At 44.6% G+C, this 23354-nt stretch overlaps 1 protein-coding gene across 1 annotated transcript; it reads right to left on the bottom strand.

Annotated features, from left to right (window-relative positions):
• Positions 1-1174: 1174 nt before the first annotated feature.
• LOC147526186 (uncharacterized) lies at positions 1175-10779 on the bottom strand. Its single transcript, XM_086630296.1, has 2 exons — positions 9987-10779; positions 1175-1230 (listed from the first exon to the last, which is right to left on the bottom strand). Exons 1-2 carry the CDS (start codon positions 10777-10779, stop codon positions 1175-1177), a joined length of 849 nt encoding a protein of 282 aa, XP_086486422.1.
• Positions 10780-23354: the final 12575 nt, after the last annotated feature.

The following is a 23354-nucleotide window of genomic DNA, read 5'->3' as shown; positions in this document are numbered from 1 at the left end:
ATGATTGTTCTCACTGTAAAAAATTTCTTTCTTATGTCAAGGTGAAACTTCTCCTGGTGCAACTTGTACCCCTTGCCCCTTGTCTTCTCCATGGGGCTCCTTGTGAAGAGAGAGCCTCCGTCCTCTTTGTAGCCACCATTTAAGTACTAGAATACTGTGATGAGGTCCCTCCTGAGCCTTCTCTTCCCCAAGGGAGAAAAGACCCAACTCCTTCAGTCTTTCCTCATAGGGCAGGTTCTTCAGCCCTTTGATCATCTTCGTGGACCTCCTTTGGACTCTCTCCAGTCTGTCTGCATTTTTCTTGAATTGTGGAGACCAAAACTGGACACAGTACTCCAGGTGCAGCCTTATAAGCAGAGTAGAGTGGGATGATCACATCTCTATCTCTGCTAGTAACACCCCTGCAGATGCAGCCTGGGATCCAATTTGCCTTTGTTGCTGCAGTGGTGCACTGCTGACTCATCTTCAACTTGTTGTCCACCAGAACCCGAGTCCCTTTCAGCAAGGCTGCTCCCCAGCCACACGGATCCTAGCCTATACTGGGCTCTTTGGTTATGTCATCCCAGGTGTAGGACTTTGCACTTGACTTTGTTAAACTTGATACTGTTCTTGCTAGCCCACTCTTCTAGGCTGTCCAGGTCTCTCTGTAAGATGGCTCTCCCTTCTGATGTGTCCACCTCACCAACCAGCTTGGTGTCATTAACAAACTTGGTGAGGGTGCTTTCAATCCCTTCATCTAGATCATTTATGAAGATGTTTGTATAAAGGATTTTAGATGATGGTCTGTGTAGGGCCATGACAGAAAATTACTAACTGGACTCAGCTGTGAGAAAGGGAACTGGGAGGATTCTTATTTAACAAATATAATTACAAACTGGACTCAGCTTTGAGAATGTAACCTTGAAAAAGGGAGCTGGGAGGGTCATTATTGAACAACATGTTGCGATCTGAAAAAACTGCTGTTAGCCAGCAGAGCATGTATTTGGCAGGCCTTGTTGCACGCACTGGCCACGCGTGCAGCAACGCCTAGTCAGTACCTTTCCATAGACTCTGTTGAGGGTATAAAAGAGATGGCTCAGAATGGAGAGGGGAGAAGCTACAGAGCACACTCTATGAACAGACAGGGGACGCTCTGAAGGTGCCGTGCCTACCTTCCTTCTCCGTGATGACCCCGCTAATTGACATCCTCCTGCTCGGTGGAGTCTCGGGCGTAGTCAAGATGGTAAGACTCTCAGAAAGGGAAACAATATGCTAGTAGCTGCTTCTGCAAGGCTATAATAGAGCAACAAATACTGTTGTACTTTTGCTAGTAACTGCTTTTTGCAAGGCTATGATAGAACAATAAATACTGTTGTGCTTTTCCATAAAAATTGAGTGTTGGGTAAGCTTTGTGCATAGGAATCCTTTGAACCGGTTACAATGTTGAATAGCGTGGGGCCCAGTATCAATCCCTGGGGAATCCCACTTGTGACAGTCTGCCAGTCTGAGTAAAAAACATTGATCACCACCCTCTGAGGGTGGCCTGTTAGCCAATTTCCTACTCATCTCGCAGACCACCCATCCAATCTGTATCTTGCCAGTTTATCCAGGAGAAGGCTGTGGGAAACAGTGTTGAACGCTTTGCTGAAGCCCAGGTAAACAACATCCACTGCTATCCTCATGTCAACAGAAGATGTTATTTTGTTGTAGAAGGTGATCAGATTAGTCTAGCGTGATTTGCCTTTGGAAAATTTGTGCTGATTTTTCCCAGTCACCTGCTTCATTTGGTTTGTGATAGTTTCTAGGAGGACTCATTCCATTACTTTCCCAGGGACTGAAGCAAAATTAATGGGCTTGTAGTTTCCTGGGTTGTCTTTTTGGCCCTTCTTGTAGATGGGCATGATATTTGCAACAATGTCAACTGCTTCTCTTAATACCCCAGAGTAGATTTCATCTGGGCCCATAGATTTATGTGGGTTGAGCCCTTGCAAGAGGCAGCAGATAAGACCTTCCTCCACTACCAGTAGGTTGACACATGCATTGTTGTAGCTACTTGATCCTATCATCTAGGGTCCAGTTACGCTGGTAAAGACAGAGGCAAAGAAGGTATTGAGAACCTCTGCCTTGTCAGCATTAGGGACTTTTTTCAAGGGTGTGTAGTGATAGGACAAGGGGAAATGGCTTTAAACTGAAAGAGGGGAGATTTAGATTAGATATAAGGAAGAAATTTTTCACTCTGAGAGTGGTGAGGCACTGGAACAGGTTGCCCAGAGAAGTTGTGGATGCCCCATCCCTGGAAGTGTTCAAGGCCAGGTTGGATGAGGCTTTGGGCAACCTGGTGTAGTGGAGAGTGTCCCTACCCATGGCAGGGGTGTTGGAACTAGATGATCTTTGAGGTCCCTTCCAACCCTAACCATTCTATGATTCCTGTGTGACCAGGAGGAGGACATGAGGAAGTGGGATGGTGAGTCCACTTTTAAGCTGGAAGCCCATGTATGCAAACTGAGGGTGAAGACAGCTGTTAAGAAGAGGCCACCCATGAAGACTGTCAGCTTAGTTGCTGTAAGAACACAAGAAGGCAATAAGTTGTCTCCCAGACACATAAGAAGGACTGAGACTGCCTCCCTTGATTCTGATAAAGGGACCTCTGATCTGGCACAGCAAGGGTCAGAATGAATAGTCTGACTGGGAATAGAGAGTCCCTGCCTTCAGCCAGGAGGAGAAAAGAGATGACCGGGTATACTGGACTGTGTGGATCTGCACACTGGCAAGAACACGGCAAGCTGAAAAGTCCTTGAGGCCTCAGTGCCAACTATAAACATCAGTGCGCTATCAACATTCTTCTCATAACGAGTCCCAGACTAAAACCAAAACCCAGAGCTCTTCTAGCTGCTAAAAGAAGAGCTAACTGTCCCAGTTGAAACCAGGACAGTCATGGACTAATCCAAGCTACACTGGAACAGAGTGATGCCCTTGAACATCTACAATACGTTGATGACATAATTGTGTGGGGCAAAAAGGCAGAAGTGTTTGAGAAAACAAAAAGAATAATTCAGATTCTTCTGAAAGATGGTTTCTTCATAAAAAGAAGCAAGGTCAAAGGACCTACACAAGAGATCCAGACCTTGGGAGTAAAATGATAGGCTAGACATTGTCACATCCCTGTGGATGCGATCAATAAGATAGCAACTATGTTCCCAACAGCTAACAAGAATGAAACACAAGCTTTTCTAGGCCTTATGGAAATTTGGAGAATGCATATTCCAGGTTACAGTCAACTTGTGAGCCCTCTCTATCGAGTGACCTGAAAGAAGAGCTATTTTGATTGAGGCCCTGAGTAACGACAAGCCTTTGAGCAGATCAAACCGAAGACAGCTCATGCAGTAGCTCTTGGGCCTGTCTGGACAGGACCAATTTTTCAAGACTATGTTGAGAGCATTGGGCACTGGGATATGGAAGAACAAGGATATAAATTTAGCAGAGGCCACTTGGCTAGTTAATACCAGAGCTCAATGGGCCCATGAAACATCAGGACATCTAGGGAGAGATGGAACATACAGATGGGCTTGTGATCAAGGGATGGATCTGACCATGGAGGCCATAGCACAGGTCACCCATGTATGTGAAACGTGCTGCAATCAAGGGAGCCACACGAGTAAAGTGTCCCTGGAACACAGAGTAGTGGCTGGGTTTTCGATATGGCAAGTCCTGGCAGTTCAACTGTATTGGACTGCTGCCACGAACATGACAAGGCAAGCGCTACATACTCACTGCAGTGGAAGCATCTACTGATTGACTAGAACCATGCCACTGCCCGAAACACCATCTTGGGCCTTGAAAGGCAAATTTTGTGGCGACACAGTACCCCAGAAAGAACTAAGTCAGACAATGGGACTAATTTCTGAAATAACCTCATGGACTCCTGGGCCAAGAAGCATAGCATCAAGTGGGTGTATCACATCCCCTATCACTCACAAGCCTCTGGAAAGATTGAGAGATATAATGGACTGTTAAAGACTATGTTGAGAGCGTTGGGCATGGAAGCACTGGGTTATAAATTTAGCAGAAGCCACTTGGCTGGTTAACACCAGAGGATCTGCTAATTGTCCTGGTCTTGCCCAAACAAAACTCTTACATACCATGGAAGGAGATAAGGTCCCCGTAGTGCACATAGGGAGATAACAGGGGAAGGCAGTGTGGATTGCTCCTCCTATGGAAAAAGGCAAAGCCATTCGTGGGATTGTCTTTGCTCAAGGACCTGGGTGTACTTGGTGGGTAATGCGGAAGGATGGAGAGACTCAGTGTGTGCCTCAAGGAGATTTAACCTTTGGGGAAAAATAATCTGTGATGTGAGTTGTATGTTGTAGGAAGTAATGTAGCAGGAACGACCTGAACCGACAAAGAGTGAGCTTCACAAGGAACCAGACGAGTGCAGCGATGACCCAAACCAAGCTGGTGTTGGCGCCCAACACTTTAACATGCTGCTTCTCCTGTCCTGAGCATCCATCTTGACAGATGGGGCCCAAGTCATAGCCTGTTCTTATGAACATTTGGAGAAGTGAAGGAAGCCCATGGAATGGGAGAATATCTATCTGTCTGTTAAGGGACAGGGAATAGTAGTTAATGAGAATGTATAAATCTGTATGTTGGGTATAAAGATGATTTAAGTATGTAGTATAAGTTGTAAGTGTTGGTAAGAAGGGATTTCAGTAATGAGAATTAGATACAATGGGATGGTTAGAATATATATAAATGTGTTAAATTATGTGGGACCTGAGCATGATGCAAATGGTATGGAATAAGGAGTGGAGATTTCATAGATTTCATAGATTTCTAGGTTGGAAAAGACCTTAGAGATCATCCAGTCCAAACGTCCCTAATCTCCCATTAAACCATATCCTTAAGTAGTTCATCCACACTTTTCTTAAACAAATCCAGGGATGGGGACTCAACCACCTTCCTGGGCAGCCTATTCCAGTGGCTGACAACCCTTTCAGAGAAGAAATACTTTCTAACATCCAACCTGAATCTCCCCTGACTAAGCTTATATCCATTTCCTCTTGTCCTATCACCCATCACTAATGTAAAGAGTCCTTCCCCTACCTCCCCACCATCCCTTCTCAAGTATTTGTAGGCTGTAATCAGGTCTTCCCTCAGCCTCCTCTTCTCCAGGCTAAACAGCCCCAACTCCCTCAGCCGCTCCTCATAAGTTTTATTTTCCAGCCCCTTGACCAGTTTAGTCGCCCTTCTCTGGACTCGCTCCAGGAGCTCAATATCTCTCTTAAAGCGAGGGGCCCAAAACTGGACACAATATTCCAGGTGCGGCCTCACCAGTGCGAGTACAGGGGCAGGATCACTTCCCTATTCCTGCTGGTCACACTATTCTTGATACACGCCAGTATCCCATTGGCCTTTTTGGCCATCTGGGCACACTGCTGGCTCATATCAAGCCGGTAGTCAACCAACACCCCCAGGTCCTTCTCCGCCAGGCAGCTCTCCAGCCAATCTTCCCCAAGCCTATAGCGATGCTTGGGGTTTTTATACCCCAAGTGAAGGACTCTGCACTTGGCCTTATTAAAGCTCATGCCATTGGCCTCAGCCCAACGATCCAGTCTGTTCAAATCCCTCTGAAGGGCCTCCCTACCTTCGAGCAGATCGACACAGCCTCCCAGCTTGGTGTCGTCCGCAAACTTACTGAGGGTAAGTAAGGGATCGTATTGGGTCTGGCTGGGATGGAGTTAACTTTCCCCATAGCAGCCCTCATAGTGCTGTGCTTTGTAGTTGTAGCTAGAAAGGTGTTGATAAAACACCAATGTTTTGGCTACTGCTGAGCAGTGCTCTCACAGCATCAAGGCTGTCTCTCCAACTCCACCCCGCTCTTCAAAGGCCAGTAGGCTGGGAGTGGGCAAGAGGTTGGGAGGGGATTTAGCCAGGACAACTGACCCCAACTGACCAAAGGGATGTTCCATACCATATGACATCATGCTCAGCAATAAAAGTTAAGAGAAAGGAGGAGAGGGGGCATTTGATATTAAGGTATTTGTCTTCCAATGCAACCATTCCAAGTACTGAGGTCCTATTTCCCAGGAAGTGGTTGGACATCACCTGCTGATGGGAAGTAGAGAATAATTTTGTTTGTTTCCTTTGCTTCAGTGCATGGCCTTTGCTTTTCTTTATTAAGCTGCCTTTATCTGAACCCACAAGATTTTAATCTTATTTTCTCCCCTAGTCCTTCTGAGGAGGGGGAGTGACAGAGCAGCTTGGTAGGCACCTGGTGGCCAGCCAAGGTCAACCCACCACAGCTAACAGTCAAACTTCTACTCAGCTGCTTGCTCACTTCCCCACCTCAGCAGGACATTGGGAGAAAGCAGAAAGAACAGGAACATGGGTCTAGATAAAGACAGGGAGATTGCTTACCAACTACCAAAAAGACTTTACTTGGTAAAAATGACATGGAAAATCTTTATATGAGTCCCCTGAGACAGCCCGGTGCGCTAGAATAACAGCTCCATTATTCAAAATGTCATGTCTATCACCATACTTATTAGCAGATTCTTGAGTTTAAACAATGGGTTTAGTTTTCTCTGTGCATCCTCCTCCTTGTTCATTATTGAATTATTTTGCAAGGTTTATTTAGACTACTACCACTTAGATCAATCATACCAGGTGTTGTGGTTTAGCCCAGCCAGCACTTAAGCCACCACGAGGTTGTTTGCTCACCCCTCTCCCTCAGTGAGGTGCAGAGGAGAAAAATGTAACAAAAGGCCTGAAGGGCAAGACAAGAACAGGGAGGTAGCACCCACCAACCATGGCCCTGGGCAAAATAGACTCAGTTTGGGGAAAAATCAATTTAATTCATTAACAGCTCATTCAGAGAGGATAACAAGAAACAAAGCCAGATCTCAAAAACAACTTCCCCCCACCCCTCCCTTCTTCCTGGTTCTACCTCCTGCCCCAGTAGCACAGGGGGACAGGGAATGGGGGGAGGAAGGTTGCAGATCAGTTCATCACACATTATTTCTACAGCTCCTTTCTTAAAGGAGGAGGACTCTTTACACTCTTTTCCCCTGCCCAGAGGATCCCCTCCTCACAGGACAGTCCATAGACTTCTCCAATGTGAGTCCTGCGGGAAGCAGGATGCAATCCTTACCCATCAGATTGCTCCAGCGCGGGCTTCTTCCCCACAGAGTCACGGCTTCTTAGGGAGCTGCCACCTGCTCTGGCATGGGGTTCTCCATGGGCTTCAGATGCCTCTCTGCCTCGTTGTCAGCCTCCAGCAGCTCATGGAGACCATTCTCTATGACTTCCTTCAGGCTCAGACATCTTTACTCCAGCATGGAGTTCTCCAAGGGCTGCGGGTGGATCTCTGCTCCACCATTAATCTCCATGGACAGCAGGGGGGCCACCTGCCGTCTCACCACCGGTTGCAGGAGAATCTCAGCTCCAGCACACCTCCTTCTGTTCCATCTTCACTGTCCTTGGTGTCTGCGTGGCTGTTTCTCTCAGGTCTCAGTCCTCTTGACGAATCTCAGCAGTCCCAGTAGGACAAACTACTCCCAGCAGGTGCCCCGGGAGTGGGATGCTTCAGAGCTCTCCAAGTTGTGCTGCTGCAGCCATCTCCAGTCAGGTAGTGGCGGCCCAACGTGGGCAGCCGCCTGCCTGGGAAGCCGAGAGGCCAGCCTCCCACCTCCTCACTCTCTTCAGTGTAGATCCAGCCTCCGTTCGGGCTCCTTTATCTCCATCTTAAATAGGGCATTCACAGAGGCGCTGATTGGCTGAGTCCTGGCCTGAGGGGATGGGCAGAGTCTGACCTGTCCAGCCAGTTTTGGGGCCGAGGAATTTTTCACAGCTACTTACAGGGGCCGTTTCCACAACCCCTCCTGTGCTGCCAAAACCCCATCACGTAAAGCCAGCACATTCAGCTTTTTTCACAGCTACTTACAGGGGCCATTTCTGCAGCCCCTCCTGTAAACCCAGCACAATTAACAAATTCCAGACAATGCTGACATAAAATGCTGTATCTTGCCAAACTGCTGTGGAGGAAGACTCCATGTGCTGCTTGTACATACATAGAAAATTATCCGTTTTTCAAACAAGCATGTGCAGGCAGGGAGGATGTATTGAAGAAGTACAGAGGTGTCGTGGTTTTTGGACTGAGGGTCGAGACAAGAACCGAGAGGGAGCACCCACCAACCATGGTCCCGGGCAAAACATTACTCAGGCTTTCTTCTTAAAACAAAACAATTTATTAACAGTTACTGAACAAGAGACACAAGGAACGAAACCGGTTACTTGAGAGGAGAAAAGAGAACAACAAGGCCAGATGTTAAAACAACACCTCCCCACCCCGTTTCCTTTCGTTCCTGGCACAACCTCTCCCCGGCGGCGCAGGGGGACAAGGAATGGGGAGTGCAGGTCAGTTCATCCATGTCAACTACCGCTCCTTTCTTAAAGGAGGAGGAGTCTTTACACCATTTTTCCCTTGCTTCGGTGGATCCCCTACTCATGAAGAAAAAAGTCCCCAAACTTTTCCAACGTGAATCCTGCCCGCAGGATTGCAATCCTTCCCCATGGATTGTACCAGTTCGGGCTTTACCAGTTTCGGCCTCTTAGGGAGCTGCTGCCACTCGCGTCGGCGTGGGTCGTCCCACGGACTCCAGATGCCTCCACGACCTCGTCGTGCATTCCATGCCCCATTATTAACAGTACCTGGTCGCGCATCCCCTGCTCCACGACCTCTCCTGGGCTCAGGCATCTCTTTTCCGACGTGGGTTTCTCCACGGGCCACGAGTGGGTCTCTGCTCCGCCGAGTACATCCTGGCTGCAGGGGGGCCGCCTGCCATCTTCACACCGATTGCAAGGGAAGCCTCAGCTCCAGTACACCTCCTCCTGCTCCATCTTGACTGACCCGGTCGTTGTGGTTGTTTTCTCTTAGATCTTAATCCCCTCTAGAGGAGCTCGGCCCAGCGGGCACCCCGGGAGCGGGGCGCTTCCCGAGCCCCCCATGCGGCTCCCCTGGCGCCATCTTGAGCACATGGCGCCGGCCCAGGCCCGGGCAGTCACCCGGCCGGGAGCCGGGAGCGAGGGCAGCGCCCTCCTCTCCTCGCTCCTGAGCAAAAAGCCCTTTTCCCACCCCTTTTGTCCCAACTTAAATAGGGCAATTCGCAGAGGCGCCAATTTGGCTCAACCTCCCCCGGGGGGGGATGGGACTCAGATCTGGTGGCACAGGGAGCAAATCCCCTCCCCTGCCACCAGAACACCCCCCCCATCAAACTATCACAAGAGGATAACAGATTGGAAACACTGGCTTGGAGCTATTTGAACATGCAGTGAGGTTATGAACATTGGAGGAGTTGCTCTTTTAAACACAACAGTTTTGAGCATTTACTGTTCAAAAGCAAAATCGCAATAGTAGCAGATTGCTTAGAACTAAGATCATTCTAGTATAGAATACTTACAACTTGTTTGAGTTTGTTGATAGCAAGGGGGAGGGATGACTGTTAGTGAAGAAAGTGTGTATGTGTGCAAGTGTTTTCTTACCAAATAATTACCACTGGAATAAGGAATGAACACACAATTGATGTTGCAGAGCCCTTCTGTGGACGGCCCAGAGTCATGAACATACACCAATATGGTTAAAAGATCATGCTCCGTTTATTACAAAACAACACACAGGTTATATAGCGGAATGTGGCGTGACACGACTACATACTACAATTGGCTTGCTTAGCGTAAACACACTCTCGTGGGCTATAGTGATAGGGCAGCGCTAGCAGAACACAGGTAATAAGCTCATCCCTTCAGTCTCCTCATTGCGGTCATCGGAGAGGCATCCAGGAGGCGTGCATCTTGGCAGGCTATCAGTCTACATTTCCTTTTAAGGCCATTGAGATAACTTGAAGGACAAAAGTAATCTAGTTGGTAACCTTGTGCTCTGGGGCCCAAACAGGGATTGTCCATACCCGAGAGAATATTATGGCCAGTCTCGGAAAGGAATTCCTCCACACTTCCCCCTTTCTGTTTTTGGACAATCCATAGTCCTGGCATTGCTTTAAGGAGGACCCGAGAGGCACACTTCAGGACACACCCTGCTAAGAGAATCATAAACAGCAATGCAACTAATATCGTTATGCCTTGTATGATTAATCCTTTTATCCAACCTGGTATGTTCCAACTACCAAACCAGTTTGAGAACCGGTCATCTCGTGTCGTGATATGATGCATGTTACTTTGAAGGTTTGCAAGTTGCTTATGAATGCTTTGAGAGTGGTCAGGTAGGTCCATACAGCACATGCCTTCAAAGTCAGTACAACCATGGCCTTGAGCTAACAATAAAAAATCAATAGCAGTACAATTTTGCAATACAGCATGCTGGATATCATCTACATCAAGCAATAGAGAGGTGAGAATATCAGAGGTAAGATTAAATTGTTTCAATGCCCAACAAGCAAGCTTAGCCAACTGACTATTAGCATTGCCGTCAGAGGCTCCTAGAAGGAAGACAGATAGTGCTGCTATTTCAGCTGGATTCAGCAGCTGCACGTTGTCATTACAAGTGCCGTCAAATTCTTTTAGGCTCCTCTTACCCCGACTTGTTCGGGTTGTTCGTTCAGCTTGAAAATCATGAATGCTAGGGGCAAAGAGAGTTAGGCGACCCAAATAGCCAGGACCACCGATAGGTCCTTGTGGAATTCCGGTCCAGGCACGATCTTCACAGATCAGAAAAATTCCGGGGGGCAGGAGCGTATAGTGTGTAAACGCTTTCCCAATGAGTGCTCCAGTTTTTACATCTCCCCACATTGATGTGCCGGACACATTGAAACGCGGTTTGTCTTGGAAGAAAAAGCTGCGTCCTAATTTAGCCTGATAGGCTTGCTTCAGCGTTTGGAACCAAACCACTCCAGAGCCAGTTACAAGTTGCATGGGAGGGCGAATGATTTTACATATGGCGTCATGACTCATTAACTGGTTCCATAAACCAGAAACATTTTTCCATGTCCCTGGTAACAAGCTACCTAAAAGATCAAGTTCTTGCAGTCCTGCAGGGATGGTCACATTGAGTGATCTAATCAAGGCGGCTTGGACTTCCGATCCCACATCGAAAGGCCAATCCCACCCATTGCAGATCCGTCTCATGCCACTGGGTTGTTGGTATGAGAGGGCAGAGGTATTGACGAATCTTTGAAACTCTGTAATGTTAGTGCTATTATTTGGCCAAAAGTATTGGCACACCAATAAGGCACGTGCGAAATGGGTCAGAGGCACTTTGCATAGATAAACAGAATTGCGAGACGTTGGTTTTGTTAGCCCAAGTGACCCAACTTATTCAGTGTAGTTAACGTCTGTGCCACTTCAACTCCTGGTGCAAATATTGAAGCTGCAATGATTTTAGCTGGTTTCCCAAATTCTGCTATGGAATTGCACTAGCTATCATAAGCGTGCGTGCTTTGCCTATTCCAGGTGTGTCTATGACTTAGGATCATGGTGGTATGAGGTAAATACATTCCTAAAGTTCCTATAGTACATAGATCTCCCCTTATATGCGAAGGAATACCCTAAGCTCTACTATAGCCCTACAGAAGCAGTTACTAGCGTTTTGTTTTGGTACAGCCTTGCAGAAGCAGTTACTAGCATATTGTTTCCCTTTCTGGGAGCCTTACTATTTCGACTATGCCCAAAATTCCGCTGAGCAGGAGGGTAACAATCAGCAGGGTCATCGCAGAGAAGAGAGGCAGGCACGGCACCTTCAGGGCGTCCCCTGTTTATCCACACAGTGTGCTCTGCAGCCTCCCTCAGCTCCGCTCTGAGCCATCTCTTTTCACCCTCAACAGAGTCTATGACAAAGGTACTGACACGGCGTTGCCGCACGCGTGGCCAGTGCGCGCAACAAGGCTGCCCAGTATGTGCTCTGCCGGCTAACAGCGGTTTTTGCGAATCGCAACATGTTGTTCAATAACAATCCTCCTAGCTTCTCTTTTCAAAGTTACGTGCTCACAATTAGGTCCAGTCAGTAATTCTTTGTCATTAATTTGGTACCAGTTAATTCTTTTCCTTCCAGTAGCTACGGGTGGAATCCATACACCTTCCGATCGGAGAAAACACACAAAGCATATATACAAGCAACTTTCACACACATACTATACCTAACAATGAGAAACATAAGAACAGTTGATATATTAACATGAAATCTTCTATTACGAGTCTGTCCATTTGAACCATTCTCCTCATTCGGTGTTTCTGTGATCTCTGCTTGCTCTGCTAATTCTTGGATCTTCCTTTCTCTATTTGTAGTTTCAAAAGTCCTGGCTGGCTTTACGTTTCTTGCTGGTAACCAGTATGGACCTGTGGGAAAGAGAACACGAGCATACCCTCTTCCCCATGCAAGCAGAGACACAGGGCCATCCCATGAGTTGAGCCCAGTTTCTTATAACATGCTGTTGATTTTTCTGCAAAAATGGCACTGGGTTTAAAATTGTGATCCACAGCCGTAGTATGTTGCCTAGAAGCAGACAAATGAAGAAAATTTAAAACATATGTGGCTTTGTCCAAGGATTCTTGCTGGGAAATATACGGAAGACTGCCCCCCTTTTTTTTTTTTATCAAGCATTTGTTTTAACGTTAAATGAGTTTGTTCAATAACAGCTTGTCCCATAGGTGAATGAGGGATACTGGTAGTGTGAGTCACTCCCCAATCCTGTAAAAAGGCACCATACTGGATCACTGTCTGTCCCAATTTTCTTTGGTACTCCCATGGTTTTCTCCAGTGTGAGCAGTAGCAACAACAAAGGCAGAAAATATATCAACAGGTATATGTACATATTTAGATCGAAGAAACGATTGAATATAAGTAATATCAGTTTGCCATAATTCATTGACACATAAACCTTTTGGATTTACTCCTGCTGGATTATTTGAAGGCACAATACGCTGACGATCAGGGCGGGCGTGTACAATCTGCTGAGCTTGATCTGCTGTTGGACCTGATGGGAAGTATCATCAACCACCAATTGACAAACTGTAGGACTAATCATCATTCCTTGAGGCAGTACAATCCAATGATATTGTTGCGTGGGTCATTCATTGTTAAGTACTGGAACTGAAAAGGCAAATCTAGGACAATCGTTAGGGTGTAAATAAATAAAAAAGTAAAAAAGGTAGAAAAACCCAGTCTTTTAAATCAATCACCATCAAATGCTAACATTCTGGAATCATAGTAGGATTTGATACACCCGGTTGTAATGCACCCATTGGTGAAATGATTGCATTAATAACTCTTAAAACTTTTAACGTAAATCTCCATTTTCCTGATTTCTTTGGGTTAGCAAATATTGGAGTAATCCATAGGGTAGTGGAGGGAATTATATGTCCTAATTTGAGCTGTTCATCGCCTAATTTTTGAGCCCACATTCTGACACCCTTTATTAAATCTGCAATTGTTTTTGCCCGATTTCTGATAGGATCAAGAGCTCGCCTGTGCAAAAAGTATTCATTTGATTCATGTCAATATGGGACAGTGGATGTGCAAATAGATTGCGAGGAGTAGGCTGTGCTATTCAAGATAAGCGATTGTCTTAGTTTAAGATCTCTGTGAAATGCAAAAACGTAAACCTTCGAAATACCTCATGATGCTGCGAACCACCAGTGATACACAGAATGCTCTGTCACTACAGAGCAGAGAACTCTGGTGACAGTTCATCATGATGCAAAACGAAATAAAACGAAATTGTAAAAAGGTAGAAAAGGATGGAGAGCATAGATGCTGGAAAGCACTCTTTAGATGGTCACCTTCCGCTTCAGGATTTTTCAGCCATTTAAAACATCCTGTTATAACACTGCCAATAGCTACAGCTGCCCCAATATTGTCACCAACACTGCTGTATACATGGGCTTGGCACGTGCTTAAGAGGATATCTTCAATTACTAACTGGAATAGCAAGACATCTGCAGCAGCTGGATTTTCTGTTTGTCTCTGAACTGCTGCTTGCAGCCGATCAAGGAAATGTTCATAAGGTTCCTGTGCTCCCTGCCGAATGGAAGCAAAGGAAGCCTCCCCTGTCCCAAAAAATCAGGGACACGTCTTAATGCTCTCATAGCCAATTCAGTCAGTTGTTGGAAAGCCACTTGCTGTAACCCTGCCTGTGCCTGATTTTGACATGTGTGACATTTTATTCATCCCAAAATGTTTAGCTCTCGATTTAAGAAATTTGACACCTATAACACTTTAGCTATTGTTTCATTGGGAGATTTCCCTGTCATTCCCCCTTTTTGTTTTAAAGGCATATTCTCCAAAGTACCATGTGCATGTTCTATGATCGGTTGCTCAGTAGGATTGTACGGAATACCAGTAACATGCTCAATACCTCATGATGACAAAAATACATACGTCTGATAAGAAGCGTATGCCAAAGTTCCTGCAAGCGTAAACCACGAGGATTAACACCATTCATTGGTGGCATGATCATATTTTAACAGCTAGTACACAATTGTACGATTGAGCGGGCTTGTTGTCGTGTTAAACCAAATTGTCACCTAATAGCATTAGCATTCTGATGGTAGCAGTCATGCAAGATGTTTGCCTGCATTAACGAGTTTGGTACCAGAGCTGCACTCGTGAGAGGCTCAGCTCGCCTGTTCCCTTCTGCTGTAGGCCCTGGAAGCGTGGTGTGCGCTCGCAGATGTACCATGGAATATGCATGTTTACGGTTTTGCAACACTGATATTAACTGTTCAAATTGCTGGAACAAAGGAGGATTAGTTATTTCCCGCGATGTCGATCGAGACGATCTAAGTTAAAATGTGCTGTCTCGTGGTAAAACTCGGGCCACGGGTAGCGGCGAGGCGGCCGCTCTCCAGGCTCGGCCTGCGGCGGGGGGGGAGGGGGGAGTGGGTGGGAAGCGGCGGCGGCGGGGTCCAGCCCTGCCTCGCCTCAGCTGGGTGGGGGGGTGGGGGGGCGGGGGGGCGGGGTGGCGACGACGACCCAGCCGCCCTGTGCCGGCCGCCCCGCTTGTTGTTGCTGTTGCTGTCGTTGTTGTCGTTGTCGCGGCTCCGGCCGCTCGCGCTCCGTAACTGCTGCCGACCCCTCCCGCCGAGGACCATCAGCTGCAAAAGAACTGGCACGCCAGAGGAGGACAAAGCAGGGTTAAGTTTTGGGTGGCAGGACGCTCTTCCTTGGCCCGACGACAGGGATGACGAAGCCGTACAGTCACCACCCCCCGAGTTCCCTTGGGCTGGCACTTCCGCTTTGTGCCCAGTTGGCGCTGGAGGGGCGGCGGGCACTTCCTCTGCTGTCCCTGAGCAGGCTGGGGGCCCCGTAGGCTCTTTAGACTCAGTTTTTTGTTCTGACACAGTTTCTCCCAGCCCCTCGGCTTGTTTCCACACCTCAGTGATAGTAGAACAGGTGGGAGCTCGCATGCCTTTTGTTGGGTGTAAATGTCCGACCCCAAAGAACTGCGCAATACGGGAGGGTGGCGGCGGCGGCTCGTGCAGCTCGCCAGAGGTGTTATCCGGCTGCAGGGCTTCTATGGCCGCAGCAGCAACTTTTCGCTCAGCTTTGATCTCCCGTAAGGTGTTAATTACGACACGCCACGTCTGTCCCACTTCTTTTGCTGTTTTTTTCCTCTTTTCCTCCCGCTAAGGTGGTCTCCCAGAGATGTTCCCCCACTTCACGCCATTCGTCAACATTAAAGAGTAGCGGACAGGTTTTACAATGTCCATTTGCTTTCGCCCACTTAATGAGGCTTTCTATTTCCTTAGGGTTAACCGTTTCTCCTCTCTTAGAGAGTATACTGGTTAACAGCTTGATTGCCGCCTCCGTTTCCATCGCGGTCTTACCTTGCAGGGGTTCGCTCGGCCGCTGCGAAACTTTCCAGGCTCCGGCGATTCTCTTCGTCCCGTGCCCTTCCCTGCTACACGTCCACAGGCTCCCAATACCGTATTCACGATGCTATGGAGGCTTCCGCATTTAAGCGAGTTTATCCGCATTTAAGCAATTTTTCCGCATTTAAGCGACTTTTTCCGCATTTAAGCGATTTCAGGGTCCCTGCTCATGCGCCACTTGTTGCAGAGCCCTTCTGTGGACGGCCCAGAGTCATGAACATACACCAATATGGTTAAAAGATCATGCTCCGTTTATTACAAAACAACACACAGGTTATATAGCGGAATGTGGCGTGACACGACTACATACTACAATTGGCTTGCTTAGCGTAAACACACTCTCGTGGGCTATAGTGATAGGGCAGCGCTAGCAGAACACAGGTAATAAGCTCATCCCTTCAGTCTCCTCATTGCGGTCATCGGAGAGGCATCCAGGAGGCGTGCATCTTGGCAGGCTATCAGTCTACATTTCCTTTTAAGGCCATTGAGATAACTTGAAGGACAAAAGTAATCTAGTTGGTAACCTTGTGCTCTGGGGCCCAAACAGGGATTGTCCATACCCGAGAGAATATTATGGCCAGTCTCGGAAAGGAATTCCTCCACAAATTGAAATGGTATTTCTAACTGATGTGATTCAGGGATTAAACCACTTATTTAAAGATATTCTCACAGTCACTCTAATTTTGTACATAGTTTAACTAGTTAGGACAAGCTGTGGCCTTCTAGTTTTGTTAAGCTCATAAGTATTGCTTACATTGTGCAGTGTGGTGAATGAGAGATTCTCTCTGTTGCTGGATAGTATGTTTTTTTACTAATACAAATTAATATCAGATTGATAAGAATATTTTTTTTCTTGTGCTTTGGGTTGTGAAACAAAAAGCTGCTTTTGTTATTGGGACTATCTGGCCTGTATAAGACCAGTGTCTGGCCTAACAATCAACTTTTCATATTTTAGAGTCAATGGAAATGTTTTGTCACCCTGAAGGCATACTCATAATTCATTCCAATTATTACTGAGGTGATAATAACTAGCTACTAATCTGGAACTGTTAGTGACAAGAGACAATCCAAAAAACGCAAGGAAAATCTCAATTTAGATATTTTGAAAAGTGAAGAGTTCTTTGGCCTTCAGGGTGACTAAAAGATTACAGATTATATTTTTGATCTAATAGACGGAGAGAGGAAAGGTAGTGCTGAGGGTGAAGTCAAAGAATATCAAAAAAGAAAACCTCAAGGGAAACAGCTTGCTTGATTTAGACTGAAAAACTAGGTCTAATTTAGTCAAGCTAGTGTTTCAATGGAACCCACAATTAAGGTACATCAATTTTATATCCACAAATTCCATCAGATTTATGGGAAAAAAAAATATCTCAAGAAAAAAGATCAGTTTTAGAGCATTTTACTTTAATTATGTTTTTTAAAGGAGTATGTGGAAAAATAACAGAAATTGGGGGGGAATTGGAGAATATTGTCCCCCAAAGTTCAGCTTACATCTTAACATAAGCTGTAATATTAGAGCAGCTTTGAGGTGAGACACAGTTGCTGCTCCCAGGAACAGAATGCACTTGGAACGGACGAGGTCTGCATCTGGCTGAATGAAATGTACAGTATCCTTGAAATGGGGAGTAGAGTGGTACGGAGGTACTGTCACCGAAAATCCACACAGAAACTCTCTAACACAGTTTGCAGTGTTAGAAAGCGGCATTACTTTATTGCGACACCGGATGCACAGGGGATATTTCCTCCTGGCATGCACGCCTGGCCCCTGGACTTAGTTATACACTACAATCATGTATATTCATAACATGTTTACATATTCATTGTTATTCTCTTAAACAATTGCTTAATTTTCTCTTGCTTTACATGTAAATTACTTCGCATGCTCAGTTCTCTTCCTCCGCCCCTTTCTTTTGGGTCTGGGGTATGTTTGGGGTAGGTGGTCCATGAGTCGGTGGTCGCCGTCTCCCCCTGCCGGAATTACCTTTTCCCCAAGTCACTGCTGCGCATGTTCACAATTCAGAAAAACATGATCACAAAGTTTATACCTTCTCTGGGATGTTCCCTTCAAGGGCAGACAGTTCTGGATAAAGAGTCTCCCTCCTAATCACTCCTGACAGCTTCAAGGATGCTCATGTTGTTATGTTCTTTAGGTATGTGTAAACTGCCTACTAAACCCTTCATGAAATTCTTACACAAAAATGTTAACCCCTTCATTGTTGGATAACAATTCCCCCCTTTGAGACTTATCTAATATCAGTTTTAGATGAGTCCCACCTTTTGTGGCTTTTGTACAACATTTTCACATAACTTATTATTATCAGCCTATAATAAGCAAAGCAACTATTATAAACTAAAAAATGAATCTTATTCATGCTTCACAACTTAACAAAAGTATTATTCATGCTTCTAAACTAACAAAAGTCCTTTAAACTAACAAAAGTAAATCGTATTCATGCTTCTAATGTATCTTATTATTTCCATATGTTCTTTTCAATTACTCTTCTCATACATTCAATTCTGTTTGCAATTATCATAATTATGATGAGTATCAGTATTATTCCTTCTAACAGAGGGGCCAGCCTACCTTTTAATGACCATCTCCCTATACCTTGTAAGATTTTGTTTAGCCAATTGCTTTCAGCTGAGTCCTTAATAGCTCTACTGTCCTCTGCTATTTGTTTCATCCTTTGGAGTTGCACTTTTAAATCATCTGTCACGTTTGGGATACATATGCAGCTATGTTCATGATCTAGCTTGAGGTAGCCACACAGCCCTTGTTCCTTTGCTAATAGCAAATCTAAAGCCAATCTATTTTGTAATGTCATCTTTGTATTTTCTTGTAATTCCTTGGTAATCAGTTGGAATCCTTTCTCAGTGGCCTTTGATAGATTTTCTACTTGCTGTTACCAGCCGGGAAGAAAATTCATCTACACAACGTAGATAAACAGGCACTCCTTTATTTCAGCGCTGGGGACACAGGGGATAGCTCCATCCAAGCGTGTCCGCCTTAGTATCAGAATCCATAGGTTTTTATACACTTTTTGTTGAATCATCATTACATAAGCTCTTTTACATTGTTTCTATATATTGCCAAAGGAGTCAATAAAGATTCCAGTGCCCAACTTATTTTTACCCCTGAAGAAGGTTCATTTCATTCTTCATTTATTTCTGACCTTTTTGTTCGTTCCAATTTCAAATTTTCTAAACTTCCTTTGCTTGATTGGTTCGACAGGGAAAGGCTTCCAGCCATCCTGTAAAAGTGTCAACCCCTACCAGAATGTATCGATACCCATGTTGATGGGGTAATTCTGAAAAATCTACTTGCCAGTAGTCTTCTGGTTCCATTCCTGATTTCAGTATTCCCATTTGAACTTTTCTCATTATAACTGGATTATTTTTCAAACATATCTTGCGGCGGTTGAATGCACGGACTCCGTAGATGTGATAACAGAGTGACCTTTATTATTGTTATACAGGCAGCTTTTATAGATTATTACTCTAGCCACGATGTGTCCACGCGCCCCTCACCCAGCTGTGATTGGTTACAAACAATAGTGCACGCACCTATTTTAACTTTACTATTGGCTATGCCTAAAAAGGAGCTATTTTTCACCTGCTAAACTAAACATCATTTTCTCACACACTCTATATCATCTTCCCATACTCCCATGTCAGCTTCTCACACTCCCTGTACCAGCTGTTCACACTCCCTTTTCTTTCTCATCCTCTTTATCGGTGTTTTCCAACTTCTTCACTAACACAGGCTTAAATCATCAAGGCCGGGCCCCAACGGTAACTGTGTGTATGATTCCACAATATCTCACATTTTGCAGTTGCCATTTTAGCTATTTCTAGCATTTTTACTGAGACTATGTGTCTCCTTAGGAGAGCTATCAATGCTTCTGCTCCCCGATGACATTCTTTATGTTTTGTTTGTATTATTTCCCTCATTAAAGATGGTGGGATTACTACTTGACCTGTTATTGTGACCCACCATCCTGCCAAATTTTTCTTTGCATTTAGTAACTTTCCTAATTTTTCATCTTCTTCTGAGTATTTAGGTTTATCTCTTGGTAATGCAATGGTCTTAGTAGGAATTAATGCCATTTGTAAAGTATTTTTTTTTGCAATCTCCCTTGCAGCTCTGTCTGCCAAATTATTTCCTATAATTGTTTTAGTATTCTCTGACTGGTGTGCTTTACAGTGCATGATTGCTACCTTAGTCAGTTTCTGGACTGCTTGTATTAATTTTAAAATTTCTTCTTTATATTTGATGTTTGTCCCTTGAGAGGATAGCAATCCTCTTTCTTTCCATAAGATTCCATGGACATGTATTACACCAAAGGCAGATTTCGAACCAGTCCAAATATTTACTTTCTTTTTCTTGCTTAGTTCTAATGCTCTGGTCAAGGCTATCAGCTCTGCTTTTTGAGCTGAAGTTATGCATGGTAAAGAATTTGCTTCAATAACAGAATTTTCTGTTGTCACCGCATATCCTGCGTAGCAAGTTCCATTTTCCATGAAGCTGCTGCCATCTGTGTACAGCTCCCAATCAGGATTTTCCAGCGGTGTGTCCCTTAAGTCCTCTCCACTGGAATATACGTGTTCGATAGTCACCAGTCATGTTCTATTTGTCCTTCTTCCTGTGTAGAACTTAAAAAGACTGCAGGGTTAATCAGGTTAGTTGTTTTCAAAATGACATCATCCTGCTCTGTCAGGACTACTTGGTATTTCATCATTCTACTAGGGGATAGCCAATGGCCCCCCTTTTGTTCTAACACAGTGATTACCATATGTGGCACATATACCACTATTGTTCTTCCCAAAGTCAGTTTCCGAGCCTCCTGTATGAGCATCGCTGTCGCAGCAACTGCTCGCAGGTAAGTAGGCCACCCCCTACTTACAGTGTCCAGTTGTTTGGAGAAATACCCAACCGGTCTTTTCCAGCTCCCGATCTTCTGGGTCAACAATACAAGGGCAAGATGTTACCTTTTGTGAACAAACAACTGGAAATCTTTGGTTAGGTCTGGGAGTCCCAATGGTGGTGCCATCATCAAGGCCCGTTTTAAGTCCTGAAAGGCCCTTTGTTGTTCTGGGCCCCATACAAATGGTGCCATCTTCTGGGCTTCATACAACGGTTTAGCTATTAGACCGTAATTCATGATCCAGAGTCGGCACCACCCAGCCATTCCCAAGAAGGCTCTCAGTTCATGAACATTTCTTGGCTCAGAGATGCTACAGATTGCTTCTTTACGGTCTGTTCCCAACTGTCGTTGTCCTTTGGAGATTTCAAAGCCCAGATATATCACAGTCTGGTTCGCTATCTGAGCTTTATTTTTAGACACTTTATACCCATTCAATCCAAGAAAATTTAAAAGGTCTGTTGTTACCTTTATATAGGTTGATCTTTCTTCAGTAGCAATCACGATGTCATCCACGTATTGCATTAATATGCAATATTAATGATATTTTTTTATATGAGATATTTTCTCTCAATGCTGTTAAAATTGTATATGGATTTGCAACTACAGGATGTATGTCTTTAACGATCTGATTCAGGGCCCTTAAGTCCTGAACCAATCTATATTCTCCTGAGGGTTTCCTCACTGGTAAAATTGGAGTATTATATTCTGATTCACGTTCTTCAAGAACACCATATTCCAGAAATTTATCGAATAATTTCTGAACTCCTTGTCTAATTTCAGGTTTAATCGGATACTGTTTGATTCTTACTGGCTTTGCCTGTTCTTTCAATTCTATTTTTACAGGCTGCGCTGTCTTTGATTTACTAGGTATGTCTGTGTTCCAGACCATAGGTATGACAGCCTCATCTACTTCTTATGGTATTTGTCCTTTGACTTTTTCTTGTATCATCAATATTTCCCCTGTTTTGGATTCTGGAATTCTTAAAAGGATTTCTCCTTTTTCAAAAACTATTTGTGCATTTAATTTGGATAGCAAGTCTCGTCCCAACAAAGGTATTGGACATTCCGGTATGTATAAAAATTCGTGTGTAATTACTTTATTTCCCAATTTCAAATCTAGGGGTTGAAGGAGTGATCTATTTTCCTGTTTCCCAGTCACTCCAATTATATTAGCCATTTTATTTCCCAATTTTCCTCTACAAGTGTTTAAAACAGAATATGTTGCTCCAGTATCTACTAAAAATTCAACTTTATTATCTCTCAGCTTAATTGTAACCAGAGGCTCTGCTGGGTTCTCTTCCGGTCCCCTTCATTCATCTAAAGTCATCATCATTGCAGCTTCTTGCTGACTTTTTTTCAATTTGGGGCAATCTTTTTTCCAATGTCCATCTTCTTTACAATATGCACACTGATTTATTCCTAGAGATATATTAGGTTTCTGGTCTCCAAAATTTCTAAAATCTCCTCTCCCTCTGGCTCGTCCTCCTTCTTTTACTGTGTTTCCTTTTAAAACAGCTATTAGTCTGTTTTCCCTAAGCTTCTCTTTCTTTTCTTTGCTTTTCTTTTTCTTCTTCCTTTTCTTGATTGTTATAAACTTTCCATGCCATTTCAAGCATTTTATTTAAATTTCTTGAATCTTCTTCCTCTAATTTTTGGAGCTTTTTCCTTATATCAGGAGCTGACTGCCCCATAAAAATCAAAGCCAATTGTTATTGTTCTGCCTCTGTTTCCAATTTCAAATCAGTGTACTTTCTGGCAGTCTCTTTTAATTTTTCTAAGAACACAGAGGGAGATTCATTTTTATCTTGTTTTACTTCATACAATTTAGACCAGTTTAAAGCTTTTGACATTGCATGTTTTATTCCATATAACACCCATTTTTGATACCGAGTTAATCTCCTCCTGTGTTCTGTTTCATTCGGGTCCCACTGAGGGTCTCACGAAGGAAAATTTTGTTCCCAAGTCCCAGAAAGTGTATCAGTTGTAAGCACTGCCTCTGCCTGTGCTTTTCCAGTTTTTAACACCATCTGCTTTTCAGTACTGTCTAATAAGTTATCCAACACCATCTGTAAATCATTCCAATCAGGATCCTGAGTTCTAATAATTGTTTCTACCACTCTTCCTGCTCTCTCTGGGTCCTCTCTGTACACTCCTGCTGCCTGTTTCCATGCCATCAAATCCATGATAGAAAACAGCACTTTTACATATACCGGTCCATGTTGCCCTACTCCCTGTCTCAAAAGGGCTAACAACTGAGACTGCTGCTGTCTAGTTCTCCGAGACACAGGTGTGTGAACCACTACTTCTGGCACTTCCTCCGTTTCATCCTCCATTCTACTACCGTCCAGTTCCACCGTCCTTACTTCAGCACTCCTTCCCTGTATATGTGAAGGAGGGGGATACTGTTCCTCCAGCGGAGGGGCTATTTCTAATTCTAATTCCATTTCATCCTCCTTTGGTACCATATACTTAATGCACCTTTTACCAATATCACAAGCTGAACAACAACTTTTACTTTTCTTATTTTCTGAAGTCAATGCCATCACCAAATTATCCCAACTGATTAATTTACAC

This window comes from Tauraco erythrolophus, chromosome W (genome assembly GCF_009769465.1).
Source record: "Tauraco erythrolophus isolate bTauEry1 chromosome W, bTauEry1.pri, whole genome shotgun sequence".
Classification (NCBI taxonomy): Eukaryota; Metazoa; Chordata; class Aves; order Musophagiformes; family Musophagidae; genus Tauraco; species Tauraco erythrolophus.
This window is presented reverse-complemented; position numbering and strand designations above follow the sequence as displayed.